We start from the raw sequence: 18260 nt of genomic DNA, 5'->3' as shown, positions 1-18260 counted from the left end.
AAAGCGCGTCCTCCAAGGTAAGGCGGATCTGGACACCGTGGCCCAGTCTTGCTCTCGTGCTTCCCTTAAGGTGGCGAGGCCCGGAGCGGAAGGAGACATTCAGGGACACCGTGTTTCGCTGTCCCCTTCGCGTCAGGGACAACTGGACGGCCCAACGCGCCGTGGCTCCTCCGCTCCCTGCGTCCTCACGCGCGGAGCGCAGGGCTCCAGCTTTCTCCTGCAAGCGTGCTCCTCCGCAACGCCCCTGCCCTTCACCTCGTGCCTCCCCTCGCCGCCACCTCCCTGTCTAACCTTCCCGTCCAGGGGCACCACCCGCCAGTCTACTGGCCTCGCACTGTGCGCCCCTCCGCGGTCTCGGCGTTTCGTGACTGACTCGGCTTCGGTCAGAATCGAAGTGCCCTGAGCGCAGGGAGAGCGGCTGTGCACTGGACAAGTGTGCGCGGCACGAGGGCGCCACGCCGGCGGGGCCGGGGACGCGGTCCGCGCCGCTCTCCCGTGCGGGCGGGGCGGCGGTGAGTGCGAGCGGCCAGGAGCCCGGGCTCTCCCGCCTCCTGCTGGGCAAACAAACAGGCCCGGGCGCCCCCACGTGCCCAGTCCCGCGCCACGCCGCGCTCCGCCCTCTGACGTCACCAACGCGCGTCAAGCGCTGCGCGAGGCCCCCCGCCGCGACCCCCCGGGCCCTGAACCCGTCTCCTCCGACGGGGCGCGACAGCCCGCTCTTGAAGCGGCCGTTCCTGCTGCTGCGCTCGCCGCCGCTGAGGGGCCGCGGGGACGGTGAGTCGCCTCTGCGCATCCGGGGATGGCTTCCCGCGAGATCCCCTCCCCGCCGGCGCAGGGGCTGGGCCTGGGGCCTGGTGTGGGGACGGCCTGGGCCGCGGCGCCCCGCCCCCGCCCGCGGCGCCGCGGTGCCTGCCGGGTGCTGTAGGCCCTGCCTCGGGGCGCGTCGCGGGCGCGCGGGCGGACTACAGGTCCCACAGGTCCTCGGCGCGCGTGGGCGGTGTGCGCGCAGAGCCCGCGGGCTGAGGGGCTCCTCTGAGCTCCAGGCCGGACCCCGGCTGTCTCCGCGTCCCGCCCGCCTCAGGCGCCAGGTTTGGGAGGTAAGGCGGCGGGGTGGCGGAGGCGGCGGACGGGAGCTTTTCTCCCTGCGCCGCTGCCGAGACTTGGGCGGCCCGGGCATTTCGGTGTCGTTGCGACCGCGAAGCTGCGGCGACAGCTTCCCGGGGCCGAGAGCCGGGTGTTCCCGGCCCTGCGACTGCTCGCGGGAGCCCTCGTCCCGCCTCCCCACGTTTTCTGTAAGGGAGGGCTGTGCCATTTTCCTGCGGGAGACCGGGAGAGGAGGGCCGGGCGGGCTCGCTGTGTGGCCTCCAGGAACGGGGTCAGGGGAGGGTCCCCGCGCGTGACCTTGGCGGCCCGCGGGAGCCCGCTGCGCTTTTGCTCCCCGCCGGGCAGGTGCGTGCGGGTCGGGTCCTGGCCGTGCGCCTCACTCGCGCAGGCCAGCTGGGGAGGCGGCGGGTTGGCCGGGCCCCGGGCCCTTCAGGACCTCGGTGCAGGTGGGTTCCCAGGGGCCTCTCCACAGGTGTCAAGCAAGAGAGCGGTTGAGAATCCTGTGCTTCAGCACGATCTGCGGCCCTTGTTAAAAGGGCAGGGTCCTGGGGCTCGCCCCATTCCCAGGCTCTGATTCTGTAATTAGGGGGTGCAGTCCAGGAATCTATGTAATGAACTTCCAGATAATTCTCAGGCACGTAGGGCAGAGAATCCAGTCCCAGAGTGGGGACCAAGGACCCCGGGCGGGGTGGGGGTGAATCATAGCGTTTATATCATTTTTATATGAATTCTGGGGGATGTGGTCCAAGGAGTGCCTAGGCATTAGGACCACCGTCTTGATACTTTGCTTCTTACCTTGGGGCTGACAAGAGTTGAGTGGGGAGAGGCCTGCCAGCTCTGATTGCTCTCTGCTCTTAACAGGAAAAAGCAGTCATTTTCATTTCAGAAGACCTGCTAAAACTCCCCTGCATTAGGAAAAATTTAAAACACAGAAAAGTCGAAGGAATTTTACAGTGTATGCCAGTGACCTCCACGTAGAATGTGCAGTTCACATGTTCTACTTTTTCATGAGTCTATCCATCCAACAGTTCCAACTTATGTTTATGCATATTGAAGTTGTAGATCACCAGTGTGATTTCTTTTCAAGTAGTTGAGCATGCATATCATTAACTAGAATCTTAGGTTTCTTGCTTACTGATTTTTAACCAACAGAACCTCCCAACCCTGAGGACCTGAAGAGGTGGTGTAGATTTTTCCTTCAGATGAGGCTGTGGAACCAGGAAAGACCTTCACATATGCTCTTACAGAATTTAAGAACAGCTAACCGTGGTTCTAGACTCATCCTAAGAGCAGAAACATGGAATGTGTGAAGAATACTTCAGGGAAAAAAATTGCTTTGAGAGAAAGAGAATGGAATCTGTTCCAAAGACCAGGTTGCCCCAGCAGATCAATTTGGCAATAACTGAAGTGAGTTGTCAGCCCGTGTGTTCTCTTGGCTCTTCCATACACTGTAAGCTTGCTGTTTAAAGCTGCAGGCTGATGTGTGTTTTCTAAGCTCTAGGGGAACAGAGCTGGGTAACACAGTTGGCAAGCACATGGTGCTGATGAATTAGAGGTCATAGCTTTGAGTTCCTTAGGCCCAGGTACTTGGTTCCATAGCCACAACTACCAGCCCCTCACTCTCTTCAGTTAAGAGGGAGAGAAAAGACAGGCCCCATGAAAATCCCTTTCTGCTTTCAGAAATAAGTATGATGACATATTTTTACTCAGAGAGGACACAGTTCAGGATACGTAGCAGTTGAAGTCATGTTGGTGCCTCTGTTCTGTATGTGGAGGATATGCTGGTGAGAAGGCAGCATGCAGGGAGAGTTCTGCAGAGAACTTTGGCCCTTAGTGGGGAGGACAGCCACACTGCCATGATGATGAGGGGGCTTCTTATCCCACCAGGGGACTTGGAAATAGACTTGCATAAAATGGAAGCATTTCTATTTCTAGGACCCCAGAAAAGGCTTCTGAGTTCACCTCCACCCTGTCAGGTTTTGGAAGCTACATTGTAACAGAGTGCTGCAGAGGAGGGTTGAAGCCAGGCCAGGAGCCTGCTGGAGAGCCCCTGCAGAGGGCCAGGGAGGCATTGGTCTGACTGGCTCCTGGGCCTGTGGGCCCACTAGGTCTGCTTACCACCTCTTCTGCACTCTGAGTCATCAGGCAGTGCTCTGATGACAATGATGGTTCCTGGGACCAGTACTGCCTAGACTCAGTCAGCAAACCACATTGCCAGCCCCCTCCTTGTGACTTTGAAACTTTGTGACAAGCTAGTTGCCTTCCAGAAGCTTTGGGCTCACTACATCTGTGCTAGGTGAAGAGCAACACCCCTCCAGATCTTAATAGTAAGCACTGAAAAGATTAGGATTTCCTGATGTTGACAAAGTAAAAGCAATTCAAAGTCATGCAGTACAGGGTAAAGAGGGCCAACAACACTGGGTGCGGTGGTGCAGGCCTATAATTCCAGTGGTTCAAGAGGCTGAGGCAGGAAGATCACAAGTTCAAAGCCAGTCTCAGCAACTTACATCCTAAGCAACTTAATGAGACCCTGTCTCAAAATTTAAAAAATGAGCTGGGGATGTGGGTCAGTGATTAAGCACCTCTGGGTTAATCCCTAGACCCCCCCCCCCCAAAAAAAAAAAAAGTGGGTCCAACAACATTCTGGTACGTTCCATGAAAGCAGCTGTGATGCATTTTTGCTGATATTAGATCATTTTTCCAGAAAACATTTCTTGCCAACTTTCCAGTGCTTCTGATTTGTGGGTGCTGTGAGCCCCTGCTTGCTCTGTCCATTGGGTGATCCAGCACCATCAGTTCTTACTGCAAGGAAATGTCACAAGGTTTAGTAAAACCTGTGTGTGTGATATATAACGAGTTCAATAAATGTTAATTCATCCTGAATTCAGATCTAGTTACAGTGTCTGGGTTTTTCCTTCAAGAAGAAAAGGAGACCAGAGACTGGGGCTGGGGCTCAGTGGTAGAGCACTTGCCTAGCATGTGTGAGGCACTGGGTTCGATCCTCAGCACCACATAAAAATAAATAAATAAAACAAAGTTATTGTGTCCATCTACAACTTTAAAAATATTAATTAAAAAAAAAGAAAAGGAGGCAAGTGGGCGTAGGTAGAGAAGGGTGCAGGTGGGTGTAGGTAGAGAAGGGTGCAGGGATTGCTTTGGGTGGCATTTAAGAAGAATTTTAACCCTATTCAGGAAAACATGAATAGTTGCAGTTTCAACTGACATTAAGTTCAACAGCCTTATGAGGTAGGGAAACACGGAATGAGATTTCTGTGCAGTGTGGAGCCCTTTGTATGTGTGTTGTTTCTACTTGGCAGGTTCTCACATGTCATCCAGGGAAATAGTCACATAGGCACACCTCTCTCAGCTAAGGAAGCAACCAGAGTTTCTAAGTGACTTGCACTTTGGTTGCCAAATAATTGCAGAGCAGATCTGCACACACAGCTCTCCTGAAACAATAGGCCGAAGGGGAGGGAGGGAGGGAAACATGGACTTTCCCAGCCTTGCTGTGATTACTCCATGGAGTTGATTGTGATTCAAAAAGTGGTATTTTTTCCTGTTTTGATTTTTGACCATAAACAAAGGCATTTTTAGGAGGTAGCCTGTGGGATCCATCTGAGCTCTGGTCCTAGGGCATGGGTACTGGGCATTTAGATTAGGAAAAATCTAGCAAGTCCACTGTGGTCAACCTCACACCTCATGATCTCATTTATTCAGTAAACATACCAATGGTTTAGAGAAGTCCAAAGTACAGTGGAGTGGGGCTGGAGTGGATTGCTGTAGGTCTGGGACATGGGGCTGAGTCCAGACTTTACCGTTTAAATCTTGACCATCTGATGAGATAGTTTAGGTCTGAGTGCTTTTTGAACTATGGACTTAGTAGGACTTGCCAGCTGGTCAGGGTTTAAGGGGAAAATTTTAGAACCCCTTAAGCCAGTTTTGTGGTGAACTGAAATAGGCCTTGAGGCTGAGGAGCCCCTGCTCAACAGTGTTAGCCGGGTGTGCTCCTCCACCTGCTTAACCCATATTTCACGTGCTTCTGGTGCTCTGATACTGTAGAGAAACGGCCCCAAGTGTCGTCCCTGCCCTCTAGGAGCTATGGTCTCGCTGACAAACTGGACCCTTGAGCACAAGTTTCAAGTTCCCCTGATGTGAGCGACTAATGCCTTGGGTCAGGAATTGCCTGAGTGCCTTTCCACAAGGCCCTGAAGCCTCCCCATCCCAGCCCACAGACCTCACAGCTAGACCATCTGCTGGTTTCGTTGAGTATCTTTTGTAAATTTGTAAAAGGGTGGCTGCTTCCTGGGTGGATCTGCAGCTCCCTGAGGGCAGAAACCCCAGAGGTGAATAATCTCACTCTCTAGTGAGGGTCCAGTGACTTGTAGACTGAATTAAGGAGTCAAAAGTCTTAACTCTTTGAATAAGTAGTCACTTAGAAAAAGAGAAAAACAGGGCTAGGATGTAGCTCAGTGGTAGAGTACTCGCTTACATATGGAAAGCCCTGGCATTGACCCTCAGTTCAACAACAAAAAAAAAAGACAAAGAGAGAAAACTTGGGTGGTACTTTCTCTGCTGAATAAAACTGCTTTTGCTCAAAACTGCCCTACTCAGGGGAGAAGGCCTCAAGTGACTACTTCTCAGCCCTTGGAGTCCCCAGGCATTCTCTGTCCCTGAAGGCTCAGGCCTTAGTTTTTAATTCCTCAGTGTGTTCAAGCTCAGGTTCCACAGATAACGGTGTTTACCAGCTTTGCTGGAAAGCAGCCACATTGTGACCCATTACTCTGTGGCCCCAAACAGTCCAGAAAGGAACTGTACCTGCTGGAGGTGATGGCCAAGTACTCTAGGCTTCTCTACCTCTAGCAGGGCTTTGGAGGACCCATGTTAGTATACCAGGCAGTGTGTAGGAAGTGGAGTCTCATGGGATAGCCTGATTTTCAAGCCCTCCAAATCCTCCCAGCTTACTTAAAAAGTGGGGTCCTGCAGTAGCCAGAGGACCTAGCCCAGCCCCTCCCTGACCACCTTCCTGCCTTCAGCTCCCCTGCTCTCAGCACCCACTTTGCTCAGCTGCTACTCCTGGGTCTTTCACTTCTTTTTGCATGTATCTTCTCCCCACACTGCGTACATGGCTCACCTCACCTCCTTCAACCTGGGCTGGAATATTCCCTGCACAGTGAAGCCTTCCCTGTTTAGGATGCAATTCCAAAGCATTCCATTCCCAATTTTTTATTCCTCTATGGCACAACTCGCTGTATGATGTGCTTTATATTCTGTGTTACACAGCCCCTAGCCCCGACCTTGGAACTTAAAGTTTCATTAAGACAGGTGTTCCTCTGTTTTCATTGCCTAAGAAAATGTTGACACCTGGTGAATGGTCATAGTTTATTGGTTGGATAAAGTCATATACTGTGCTTGCCTTTCAGTTGTGTTCCTAATAGCTGTTCAGCTTGGAAGGTCCATGTGCTCTGCCCTTCCCTGGAGTACTGGGCATTCCACTTTGTTGTTGTTTGGTACCAGGGATTGAATCCCTGGTACTAGTGAGCCACTTCCCCAGCCCTTTATACACACACACACACACACACACACACACACACACACACACACAGTTGTTGATGGACCTTTATTTTATTAAAGTTTATTTATATGAGGTGCTAAGACTCAAACCCAGTGCCTCACACATGCCAACAAGTGCTCTACCATTGAGATACAACTTCAGCTTTCCCCAACCCTTTTTTATATTTTATTTAGAGATAGGGTCTTGCTGAGTTGCTTTAGGGCCTTGCTAAGTTGTAAGGCTGGCTTTGAACTTGCAATCCTCCCGCCTCAGTCTCCTGAGCTTCTGGAATTACAGGTGTGTGAGATGCCCTCCAAGGGCATCTCACTTTAAATGCAGAGTTGAGTTCTCATGTGATGGTCATTGGGTTAGGTCCTGAAGTTGCTGGTAGAGCAAAGACCTCATTTGGGCACACTGCCCTTTAAAGTCCTTGAATGGTCTCTGAGCTGTTAAGTGGATGAAAGACTGTGGCCCTGAGGAGACAGCATGATCCATGTTCCATTTCCTTCCTGACCCTGTTCTCACCAGTGGGAAAGGCTGGGGGCCCAGCAGCATTACTTCAGCTTTTTGTTTGAGTGCCATGAAGTCCACATAAACTAAATGCATGGAATGGAATTCCACCGCATGAAGAGAAGTACTTTGTTCCCTAAGACACACATTGGAGAATGTGTGATGAGACAGGGCTGATGGTGTTGGCGTGATCAGGACAGTGGAGGTCCTGTCTCAGATCATTGTCCCTGAACAGCTGGGATAGCCTCGGTCACCCTTAGAGCCTGCTCCCCATTCATTGACACTGCTCACTGCTCATTTTACCTGTTGCCATTCCCAGCACTTCTCATGTGCCTGCCTTAGGTGGGGACTTGATTAATGTGTAACACCTAAACAAATGTCAGCTGAGACATCTGATGTAGTCATCTCTGGTGACTTTTCCAGCCCTGAAAGGTGGTCCCTAGATGTCTGAGTCATAGAGAAATACACATGGCCAAATACAGCACCCCCAACATGCCACTCTCTCACTTCTCCAAGGAGAAAATCCCAGTTTTGTCTGAGCCTGTGTCAGCTTTAAGTTACAGGAATTTAGTGAAACTTGCATGTATTCCATACAACACGAAGCTCTGAGTACATTTGCTTCCCACTCACAGTTCCCCAAGCACTCCCATTCCTACTCCTATGCAACTCCCCTGACATCTGTGTCCCTGGATTCATGACCCCACAGAGCAGGAGGAAGAGGTCTGAGTGTAACAAAAGCAGGATGGCTCTGCTGTACCCCAGGACTGATCACATTCCCAGGTATTCTTATTGGCCCTGCAGCATAGCTGTTTCCTGGTTCTTTAAAGGCACTCTTGAGAAAGCTGTTTACAGCAACATTGAAGAAGTGTCATTTTGAGGTCTGGCCCAGGAGCAATTATACATCTCCATGTCTGCTGTGTTTTGTGTTTTTTTCATTTACCAATTCCACTTGCAGCTTGGGTACTGGTCTCACTAGTGCTGAAAGGTTACTACAGCTCATGTTCTTCACCCAGCAGTTTTCTTCAAAATGATTGAAGGAATGCTGTGACATGAGTGATCTGAGTGTTGTAAAGACAAGGCTTCTGCCTCTGTTCTGAGGAAGAGCTGGGGGCTGGGGGGAGACTATATTCATCTGTATTCAGATGTGGAGGAAGAAAGGAGAGCCCAGCAGTTGCTTTCTCCTACAGCAGGGGGAGATTTGGGCAAGGCCTGACTAGAGGCACAGAATCCCTCCCCCTGTGCTCACAGGGCCAGCAGGCATTTTTGTCCCAGTTAAGACTCTAGGAGCTGGGGCTGTAGCTCAGTGGCAGAGCACTTGCCTAGCATGTATGGCTTACTGGGTTCGATCCTTAGCACCACTAAAAAAAAAAAAAAAAAAAAAGGCATTCTGTCTATCTACAACTACAAAAACAAAACAAAACAAACAAAAAAAAAAACAATTAAAGACTCTTCTACCTGGTGGTTTTAACTGTTGTGACCACTTGGCTTGATGGCATGGACAGACCTGTGCTTTCTGGTAGGTCAGAATGCTATGTTGATGCCACCCAACTGACAACTGGTTCAAATAGTCAACCCAAAAATCATTTTGTGTCAGCTAAGTACAGGCAGAGGTAAGGAACTTCTTCAGGGCCGCACTCTGATTGCTTAAGTGATGGCTCTTTTAGGCTCATGTTTCTAAAATTACTTGACTCTTAGTTACCACCTCCTGCATGTGGGCAGGTGCCAGTGACTTGTTTATTTGCTAGTTGTGGTTTCACTTGTAGCAGTTTTTCCGTCCTTTGTTCATTTCCCTCCTGTCTGTGCTTCCTTCATTTTCTGTACAAGGAGTAGGACACAAACAAGCTTTCCAGCACAGGAGGCAGTGTGAGGCTGTGCTGTGTTCAGCCCATCTCCAGCCTGACCTTTGACAGGCCAGGAACCTCACTGTACTCACTTTTATCAGAGGCCTTTCGGGGATTTGCTCACTGTCCTCTTACCAGGTGGCCTGCAGGCTCTCCAGGCCAGCATTGAGACTAGTGACTTAACAGGTCCAGTAGGACCCTCAGTTTGTCTAGAGCACTGGGAAGTGACCTGGTGGAGAATGCACTCACTACCAAACTGAAGCAAGACCTCCATGCACACCTAGGTACTGACTTCTGAGAGAGGGACCTGTTCAACAGCCAGCCTTGGGCTCACTCCATGAGTATTTTCTCCTCTAGGTGAAACTAGACTGTAATCTGAGGCACCTTTCTGGATTGCAGGGAAATAACATAAATTTAGCATAATTATGAGAATTTTGACGAAGGAAGCATTTGGAGAAGCTGCTCATCACACGTAAGGAAAAGCTTCTGTATTTGTTCTTCTGTATAAACAAATTGCCCAGAATCTCACTACCCAGAGGAAACAGCTAACAAAGAATCACAGATTACCTTTACGTCCCTCCCTCCCTCCCTCTCTCCCTCCCTGCCTCAGCACTATCAGGACTATCTTTCCTTGTTACTACAAGTAGCTCAGAGGGTCATTCAGTAACATTGTAAGATAGACTAGGTGGATCTGATAGTCCCATTGGTGGGGTGTCACACAGTGATGCACTGAACACCTTTGCAGGGGGATCACTGCTCCAGGTCCATCTAACCTCTAGGGTAGCACTCCTGTGGAAGCCATCAAGAAGAATGCAGGCACACAGCTGATGTCCAGGAACGCAGAGCTGCTAGGGGCTGGAGTGCAAAAGTGGCTTGCCAGAGCTTTGCCAGTTGCAAAGTGTAGTAATTGTGTTGTCATGGTTCCTGGAAGTCTTACTACTTTTAAGTTTAGAACCATGAGTCCTGTTGGGTGTGGTGGCTCATGCTGGTAATTCCAGCAACCTGGGAAACTGAGACAGGAGGATCACAAGTTTGAGGCCAGCCTCAGTGAGACCCTGTCTCAAAAAATAAAGACTGGGGATGTAACTTAGTGATAGTGTCCCTGGGTTCAAACCCAGTACCAAAAAAGAGTCTTTCATAATAAAGAAGAGCAGGTTCACTTTATTCAGCGCCCTGTTGCCAGGCCTTGTGCTCCTGCCGTAGGTGTTTTGCGCTATTGTAAGCCTTGCTCCCACCCCAGCAGCTAGGCAGATGAGGGAAACAGGTCACAGCTAGGAGGCAATGGGGTTGGACTTGTGGTTGGTGCAGAGCCACATCTTGACTGCTTGCCTCTTCTACACCTCCCTGCTGCAGCAGCACCTCCCTGGGGTGCAGCCCAGTAGAACAACAGGTGCAGCCTCCTCAGGAGGCATCGCTCTGGGCCCCTCTGGCAGTGAAACCCTAGCCCTGTGTCCAGGCACTTGGTTGCACTCACATTATGGGGTTCTTTCAGCACTGCAGCTCTCAGTGTGAGCTAAATCTCAAGAGCTGTCTGAGACTTCTCAGGGTGGAGGTCAAAACTGTTTTAATGATAATGCAAAAACAGTTACACTGCTTTTTTGTAATGTGCTGGCTGACCCTTCCCATAATCAGTGGGAAAGAAACTGCCAAAGCCTGTGCTGGCCATTGTCATTGTGTTACATTACCTACACACACAAACCAGTGCTAATAAGAAAAGGCAGTAAATGTTAGTTTTATTAGTCAGGTGGGTGGCACATGTCTGTAATCTCAGCAGCCTGGGAGGCTGAGGCAGGAGGATTGCAAGTTCAAGGCCAGCCTAGCAATTTAGGGAGACCCTGTATCAAAATTTTAAAGAGGATTGAGGATGTAGTTCAGTGGTAGTGTAGCCCTGAGTTCAATCTCTAGTATCTACCCTCCCCTACCAAAAAAAAAAAAAAAGCATGGCTACAGGTGTAGCTCCATGATAGAGCACTTGCCTAGCAGGTGAGAGGCCCTAGGTTCCATCCCCAGCACCACCAAAAAAAAAAAAAAAAGAACTGGTTATTCAGCGGACACTTTTTAGACATGAACAAAAGTAAGTCTACTCCTTAAAAAAAAGACAGTGGACTTGTTTTTATGTGTTGACAGCAATAAGTTTATTATTGTTGCCAGTAACAAAATTTGAGATGAAAATCAGATTTTGGAAACTTGTGAGCTTGATAGTTTCATATATCTATTTTATTGCCTTTTTTTTTTTTTTTTTTTTTTGTGCTGGGAATCACTTAGGTCCTTGCACGTGCAGGTCAAACACTGTACCACTGAACTATGTCCCAGCCTACTTCATGATATTTAAAGACGTTTCTGATGATCTTGGTGGTGATACCAACAGTATGATTGATTGGTTGATACTTTATAATTCCTCATTTTTTATTTCCAATGTGGTATTCATAGATAATAGCTCACAAAACAAAAAATCTATTTGAGGTCCTCAGTAATCATTGTAAAGAAGTCCTGAGACCAGAAAATTTGCGAAACACTGCTTGGGCAGGCTGGAATGTCAGAACATCCCTCTGGGCCCTGTTCTTTCCTTCACCTCTGCCTCAGCCCATCCTCAGTCTTCAGGAGAGTACATTTATATGCAGAGCCAGCCAGGCTGACCATTGCAGTGGGGCAGGAGCTTCAAAGTACCTGCCTCTCTCCTGGACTTTGCCTCCAGATGGCTTGGCAGTAAGTCTTCTGATGGTATTCTGTAGGGGACAGATCACAAGTGCATGGCTGGTACCCTCGGTTGCAATGTATAGTACATTTTCAAGTGGAGAACAGAGTTTTCCCTTTAGGTTCTGTATAGTAGCTGTAGCTAGCAGGCCTGTATCCTGCTGCCACCCTCTCAGGGCCCTGCCATGGCCAGCACATTGGCCTGGCTTTGGCCTTGGATCCATTGCAGGGCTCTCTGCAGTGGATAATGAGTTGCTGGGAGTGGAGCAGGATGCCAGAGGCAGTGCCCAGTGCCCTGAGGTCTTGTGCTTGGCTCCTCTGTGGGAGACCCAAAGGAAAGCAGCTAAGCTCAGCACATCAGGAGGGGTTCCCTCCCTTCTCTGACTGTCTCCCAGAGTCAGAGCTGCCCTTTACTGACTTGTCTGGAACCACACTCTATTCAAAATACAGTTACGTGCTACGTAACAATGTGTGTCGACATGGACTGCATACATGCAGATGGTCTCGCTTGGTGGCGTCATAGTCATCTGAGCTTGTGTAAGCATTGTTTCTCAGAATGTAGCGTCATCATTAAGTACAGTTCGGTGCTTTTAATACATTCACATTTGTGTAGCCATCCCCACGATCTAATTCCATGTTTTCTTCCCCTCAACAGGCAGTCCCACTTCCTGTATAGAGTGGTCCACTAGGACCAGGAGACAGGTATCCTAGTTTCAGTTCACAGGAAGGTGGAGGCTCTGACCTGCCCCAGGCCTTGGATTTGAGGTCAGGTGTATCTGGCTCCAGAATGCCATTTCAGTTGCTTCTCACCATTTTCCCATTAACAGGGCCTGACATAGGGTCCATCCTTTCTCCTGTAGGAGTGGGAGAGGGAGATAGGGTCTCAGGTTTTGGTACCATGCTCACTCTATTTTATAAGACTATGTATTTTCTTTTTTAAATATTCTTGGAAGATGAACACAATACCTTTATTTTTTTTTATGTGGTGCTGAGGATCGATTGAACCCAGTGCTTCCCATGTGCTAGGCACCCTCTACCACTGAGCCACAACCCTACCCTCAAGACTCTACTTTCCTTGAAGCTGAGTCACATTCCACATGGCCTGGGATCGGAGTGCAGTGCAGCATTTTTTATTGGTTTCATGGCCTCATAGTGTACCCTATAATCTGCAGGTATCTCAAAATGTCTTTTCCATCCTCACTCCTGGGAAAATCCCCAGCTGGCTGCTCTCTGGAGAAGCAGCAGGAGCCTCTGTGAGTCTGTAAGACCAGGTGCCAGACTGAGTGAAGGTCAAGTGTGCATTCCCTGGCAGACCTGCAAGAGAAGTAAGGCCTGGGCTCCAGGGCTGCAGTACAGAACAGAGGTTTCCATTATGGGATGGACCCTGCACTGAGCAGGCCCAAGGTCCCCTGAGCTGCTCAACCAGCCTCACAGGCAGATGGCATTTAGAATCCAGATGTCCTCAGTACACTGGGGATGTGGGATGTGAGGGTGGCTTTACAAAATCGTGCCTGACCCAGTGTCTGGGAGCAGTGGGAAGGTGGGATGCGGCTGCAGTGGGATAAAGGCACAGGTGGAGGTGGCACTCCCTTTACGCAGATGGCTTTAATAACTTCCTATTGAAAGGAATGGTGGGTGCTAGGCTGTTGGTCATCAGCACAGAGGCCAGTGGGTCCTGGTGGCTGGTTCCATCCCCCACTGGGCCAGGGGCATGTGCAGACCCAACCTCCCTCTCCTGGACACATCACTCCCTTTTCCCCCTGGGACTCCCTTAAGTCTGTTTGCCTCCCCCATACCTCGCCAAATCCCCATTCTAAGGGACTTATTAATGCCCATGTTAAGGATTCTAATGAAGAGCTCAGGGAAGACAGGCTCGTACACCTCTGGGAGTTCCCGCAGTGCCTGCGCTTGTGCCTAGGACTCTCTCCCTTCTTGAGTCTGGAGCCTTCAAACTCAACAGCTGTTTGTGGGCTGGGCTTCTTCCTGAAAATGCCATCTAGGAAACAATGAACTCCTTGGTCAGTTTGATCTGTGAGGTCCCCATGATGGGGACATCCAGTAACCCAGGCCTCCCCCTACACATTTATGAATACTGCTCAGCTTCCACTCATACTTCTTTAGCTTCTGGAAAGCACTTCTGTCCCCTTGAGCCACCTCTCAGGACTTAGCAGTGGGCACATTGCTGAGTGTGGTACTCCCAGCATCCTCAACACTGTGTCTGAAACTGGGTAAAATGGGAATTTAAGGCTCAGAAGAAATCCTTGAGAACACCTGACACTGATTGTGAGGCTGTGTGACCCTGGAGACTTAACTGAGCTTTGTTTGCTTTCTCGATGAAGTGCAGATACTACAGGGCTGTCCTGCAGGCTGCACTGAGGGCAGAGTTAATGCTTGTGTGGGGAATGTCACCAGAATGAGGACATCAGCACTGTTCCTTCTCCAGGGACTTCCTTAAGACTTCTCTTGGGCTTCTGTGGCCTGAGAGCGTGGGAGAGAGAAATGCTCCTGGAGCATGTGCCCTTGCAGGGCTGGCTGTCTCAGGAAGCCTGTCTCATCCTGCACCGGGTATGTGTGGCTACACCTTGCTGGACCCCTTAACAAATGAGCCAGCACCGCTACTCGAGTTCAGTAAGGCATGTTCCTTCTTGTTTCCTGTGCTTTAGCTGAGACCACGTCTGCCCGAGGTCTGTGGGTAGTCCAGTTGTGTGATGAGCTCATGAGCCCTGGGGTCTGAGTTTTAATATGGTTTTATATTGGAAGGCACTTGGGGCATTGGTGTTTGAGTTCAGGAGATCTTCACGCCACTGTCCTGATACTTCTCTCCCTTGTACAAGGGATCTTCTGCTTTATGGTCTCTGCTGCAGTTTGGGAAAGTAGCTGGACAGATATCAACTTCTCTACTTACCATCTTTCTAAATTTTAGCCAACCTTGTGAATATAAAATCATACCTCATTGTAGTTTTGGGGTGTGTGTGTGTGTGTGTGTGTGTGATGCTGGCAGTGGAAGCCAGGACCTTGCATGTCCTAGGCAAGTGTTCTACCACTAAGATACAACCATAGCCTGAAGGAGCTTTTTCATTCTTTGATGTTTGTTTTTGGTCTCAGTGTTGCCAAGGCTGGCCTCCCAATGTCGAGGTCCTCCTTGCTCAGCCTCCCTAGAAGCTGGAACTTCAGGTGCACACCACCCTGCCCATGCCGGGGTTTAGATTTTTATTTCCATTGTAAAAAAATACTCAGCCTGCTGAGAGAGCCATTTGCACTGTTTATGCTGTTGTAGCATACGTTGAGTTTTTTCTAGTTTGTACTGTTACTCATCTACAAAAAGAAAGTCCCATTTCAGAATGCTATTAATGGCTTGTTTGTGATGCTAAGAGTGAAGGTGGGCCTGGGTTGTGGCTCAGTGGTAGAGCACTTGCCTGGCATATGTGAGGCCCAGGATTTGATCTCAGCACTGCATGTAAATAAATAAATAAACGTCTATTGACAACTAAAAATTTAAAAAAAAAAAAAAAAAAAAAAAAAGGCAAAGACCACCTCTGGCTTCCCTGCTTTTCTCCTAATACCTAGCAGTATGTGCTTAGGGAAGCTGATGAAATAAATGAGGCAAAATACTTCTTTTCCTTCTTGGCTCCAAACCAGTCAGGAGACTGGGCAGACCCTATCCTATCAGCCTGACTCCTTTCACACTCCTTGCATGGGAAGTGCATTTGTCAAGGCTGGTGAGAGGGGATAGTATGCAGAGGACCTAGCAGCCCTCCCAGGCTTGAGTGTGCTGCTGCTTCTTCCCTGAACAGCTCCCCAGAGCCCTGTCCGTCTCGCCAGCCACTGAAGGACTTTTATCCACCTCCTTTCTCTGTATATCAGAGGTTTGAGGTAAGAAATCTCCTGGAAACCCTTCCTCTTGTATTTGGCAGCCTCTGGTGGAGGTCAGCCCTTCTGTGGATGCTTCTAGGGAAAGGGAGGACTAAGGGTGAGACTGCTCTCCTGTGGAGCCCTGGGTCACCTTCCCAGGACTGCTCTCCTTGCCCACTGGCTTCTGAAAAAGCACAAATGACTGTAGAGAGGTGCAGAGGATGGCAGCTCTAGGCTGCTGGTCCCCAGGGTAAGGTGGTACATCCCCTGCAATGAGGAGCCCAGTGATTGAGCTCCCCAAAGCACCAATCCCAGCCTACCAACTCTACTGTCAGAGCTCGGAGATGCACATGAAGGGAAAGTGGCAGCTTGGGCACCTGAGCCAAAGGCAGTGGACCCTGTGGAAAGAGGCCCTGTGTAGTGGGCTCAGCTGGATGCTTATTTTTTTTGGGGGGGTGCTGGGGATTGAACCCAGGGCCTTGTGCTTGTGAGGCAGGCACTCTACCAACTGAGCTATACCCCCAGCCCCTCAGCTGGATGCCTCTAAGGACAGTGACACACCTTGTGCACTGGCCCTCACCAGTCCTGAACCTGAGTGGAAAGGAGGTTGACTGGGAGCTGAGTTTGTGTCTGGTTTCTTCTCCAGGTTCAGAAGCAGCAGCAAAGATGTCTAATGAGCCACCCCCTCCTTATCCTGGAGGCCCCACAGCCCCACTTCTGGAGGAGAAGAGTGGAGCCCCACCCACCCCAGGTAGGAATCTCTCCTCCCCCTCCCCAGCTGCAGTTGAGACCTCTGCACCATTTGTGTTCCGGGATCACTGTGTCTCAAAGCAGTGATCTTGGGCCGGGCCTGTTGGCTGAGACCAGCTGAGCCTCCACTTTTTCTATCTAGGCCGAACCTCCCCAGCTGTGATGCAGCCCCCACCAGGCATGCCACTTCCCCCTGCAGACATTGGTCCCCCACCCTACGAGCCACCAGGTCATCCGATACCTCAACCTGGCTTTGTCCCCCCCCACATGAGTGCAGATGGCACCTACATGCCTCCAGGTGAGTTTGGAAGGAGTCTTAAGGACCATTAGACCAGCTGTTGTTTATTCTTTGCTGTATGCAGTTGGGCATGGATCAGACTGTGGGTGTGGGAGTGGGTAGCAGAATACAGCCTCATGTTGGGCTTGTCATGTTGGAAGACAGGTGCTCAGGGAAGGCCCCTCAGTCACAGTGGCTCCTGACAATTGTGTGCTGTAGGACTTTTTCCTGCCAGGGACTTAAGCTTCTAGTAGAGTCTGGATCTCTGCCCACCTGCAGCTCTCCACAGGCCCAAGAAAGGGACTGTGGCTCTTGTGAAGGCTGCCAGGTCAGATGGGATAGTCACCAGCCAGGCCCCGACAGCAGGGAAAGCCCTGTATGCAGGAGAATGGAGAGGCAAGGCGTTAACTCCTGTGGTCAAGGCCCTCATCCCTGCATGCTAGAGGCAGGAGGGCAAAGGGGAGAAAGGGCCATGTTCCTGGCTCTCTTGTCACATTAATCCTGGTCCCATGGGGTGGGGACCAGAAAGGACTAGAATATGATTGCCTTGAGCCAGAGCCCCAGCCACAAGTCTTTTCACTGGTGCTCTGTGGCCCCAGGGTGCAAGAAGCTTTAGACTGCACCCTGTTTGTTGGGGTCCCAGGTTTTGTGCTCATGCCACTGGAGCAGGTGGCCAGCTGGTGACCTCATTGTTGTCTTCTGTGCTACTCCAGGTTTCTACCCTCCTCCAGGCCCTCACCCACCCATGGGCTACTACCCATCTGGACCCTACCCACCAGGGCCCTACCCTGGCCCTGGAGGCCACACAGCCACCGTCCTGGTCCCTTCAGGGGCTGCCACCACAGTGACAGTGCTGCAGGGAGAGATCTTTGAAGGCGCACCAGTGCAGACTGTGTGTCCCCACTGCCAGCAGGCCATCACCACCAAGATCTCCTATGAGATTGGCCTGATGAACTTCGTGCTGGGTTTCTTCTGCTGCTTCATGGGGTAGGTGTAGGGTGCTCGCAGGGTTGGACCTCCAGGGCTCTGCAGACTGCCTCTGCTCTCTTCAGGCATCAGCCTTTTTCTCCCTATCTCTGATTCAGGTGTGATCTGGGCTGCTGCTTGATCCCCTGCCTCATCAATGACTTCAAGGATGTGACACACACGTGCCCCAGCTGCAAAGCCTACATCTACACGTACAAGCGCTTGTGCTAACAGAGCTGAACTCGGACTCCCCAGCCTGTCAGTGGCCCCCTCCCCATGCTTTGCTCCCTGTGCTCAGTGGTTACTTGTCCTCCACTTGGGGTTGGAAGCTGTGCCTTCCTTCCCTGAAGTTCCTGTCCTCTTCTCCTTGCCCTATTCTGAGCATATGACTCTTATAGCAAAAATTCTGTTGGCTTTAAGGCCAAGGGCCAGTGGATGGCAGGGGAGTAGCACTGAGCTTGTGTGTTGCTGGTTTGCTTGTATTTTTGATTCAGGAGATAAGCTGGAAAGGATCTACTACTGGGGTCCTCACTTTTCCAATAAGCTGGAAAGGATCTCCTACTGGGGTCCTCACTTTTCCATTTCCGTCCAAGGTCCAGGCTGTCCTGACTCTCCTGGGGCCATAATCAGCTAAAGCAGGTCCCAGCTTGGGGGGCCTGCAGTGGAGTCTGTGTCTGGAGCCACAGTTGTTTCTGACCTGCTGGGCTAAAAGTAG

At 50.7% G+C, this 18260-nt stretch overlaps 1 protein-coding gene and 1 long non-coding RNA gene across 3 annotated transcripts in view; one reads left to right on the top strand and one right to left on the bottom strand.

The window, feature by feature from the left end:
• Nucleotides 1-971: 971 nt before the first annotated feature.
• CDIP1 (cell death inducing p53 target 1) lies at nt 972-17804 on the top strand. 2 transcript variants are annotated; one of them, XM_079121364.1, is made up of 6 exons: nt 981-1097; nt 15495-15573; nt 16199-16303; nt 16445-16600; nt 17293-17566; nt 17665-17804. In XM_079121364.1, the coding sequence occupies exons 3-6, from the start codon at nt 16219-16221 to the stop codon at nt 17774-17776; spliced, it is 627 nt and encodes a 208-aa protein (XP_078977490.1). In that variant the 5' UTR covers nt 981-1097; nt 15495-15573; nt 16199-16218; the 3' UTR covers nt 17777-17804. The 2 variants fall into 2 exon arrangements, with proteins under 2 accessions (XP_078977491.1, XP_078977490.1); XM_079121365.1 differs by lacking the exon at nt 15495-15573 and having other exon boundaries at nt 972-1097.
• LOC306649910 overlaps nt 11213-18260 on the bottom strand; it is a 144390-nt gene continuing 137342 nt past the window's right edge. Inside the window, exon 2 of the long non-coding RNA XR_013760738.1 lies at nt 11213-15151. This is a non-coding gene — a long non-coding RNA (uncharacterized lncRNA). The remainder of the gene's footprint in view (nt 15152-18260) is intronic.

The sequence above is a fragment of the Sciurus vulgaris genome (genome assembly GCF_902686455.1).
Source record: "Sciurus vulgaris genome assembly, chromosome: 18".
NCBI classification, from domain to species: Eukaryota; Metazoa; Chordata; class Mammalia; order Rodentia; family Sciuridae; genus Sciurus; species Sciurus vulgaris.
Note: the sequence above shows the minus strand (reverse complement) of the source record. Positions and strands in the feature narration are given on the sequence as shown.

Excerpts from the sequence above, each read along its gene's own strand:
- CDIP1 (XM_079121365.1), top strand. The coding sequence starts at position 16,219 with ATGTCTAATGAGCCACCCCCTCCTTATCCTGGAGGCCCCACAGCCCCA. Across the intron at positions 16,601-17,292 it reads TGGCACCTACATGCCTCCAG|GTTTCTACCCTCCTCCAGGC; the intron begins GTGAGTTTGGAA and ends GTGCTACTCCAG. Across the intron at positions 17,567-17,664 it reads TTCTTCTGCTGCTTCATGGG|GTGTGATCTGGGCTGCTGCT; the intron begins GTAGGTGTAGGG and ends TCTCTGATTCAG.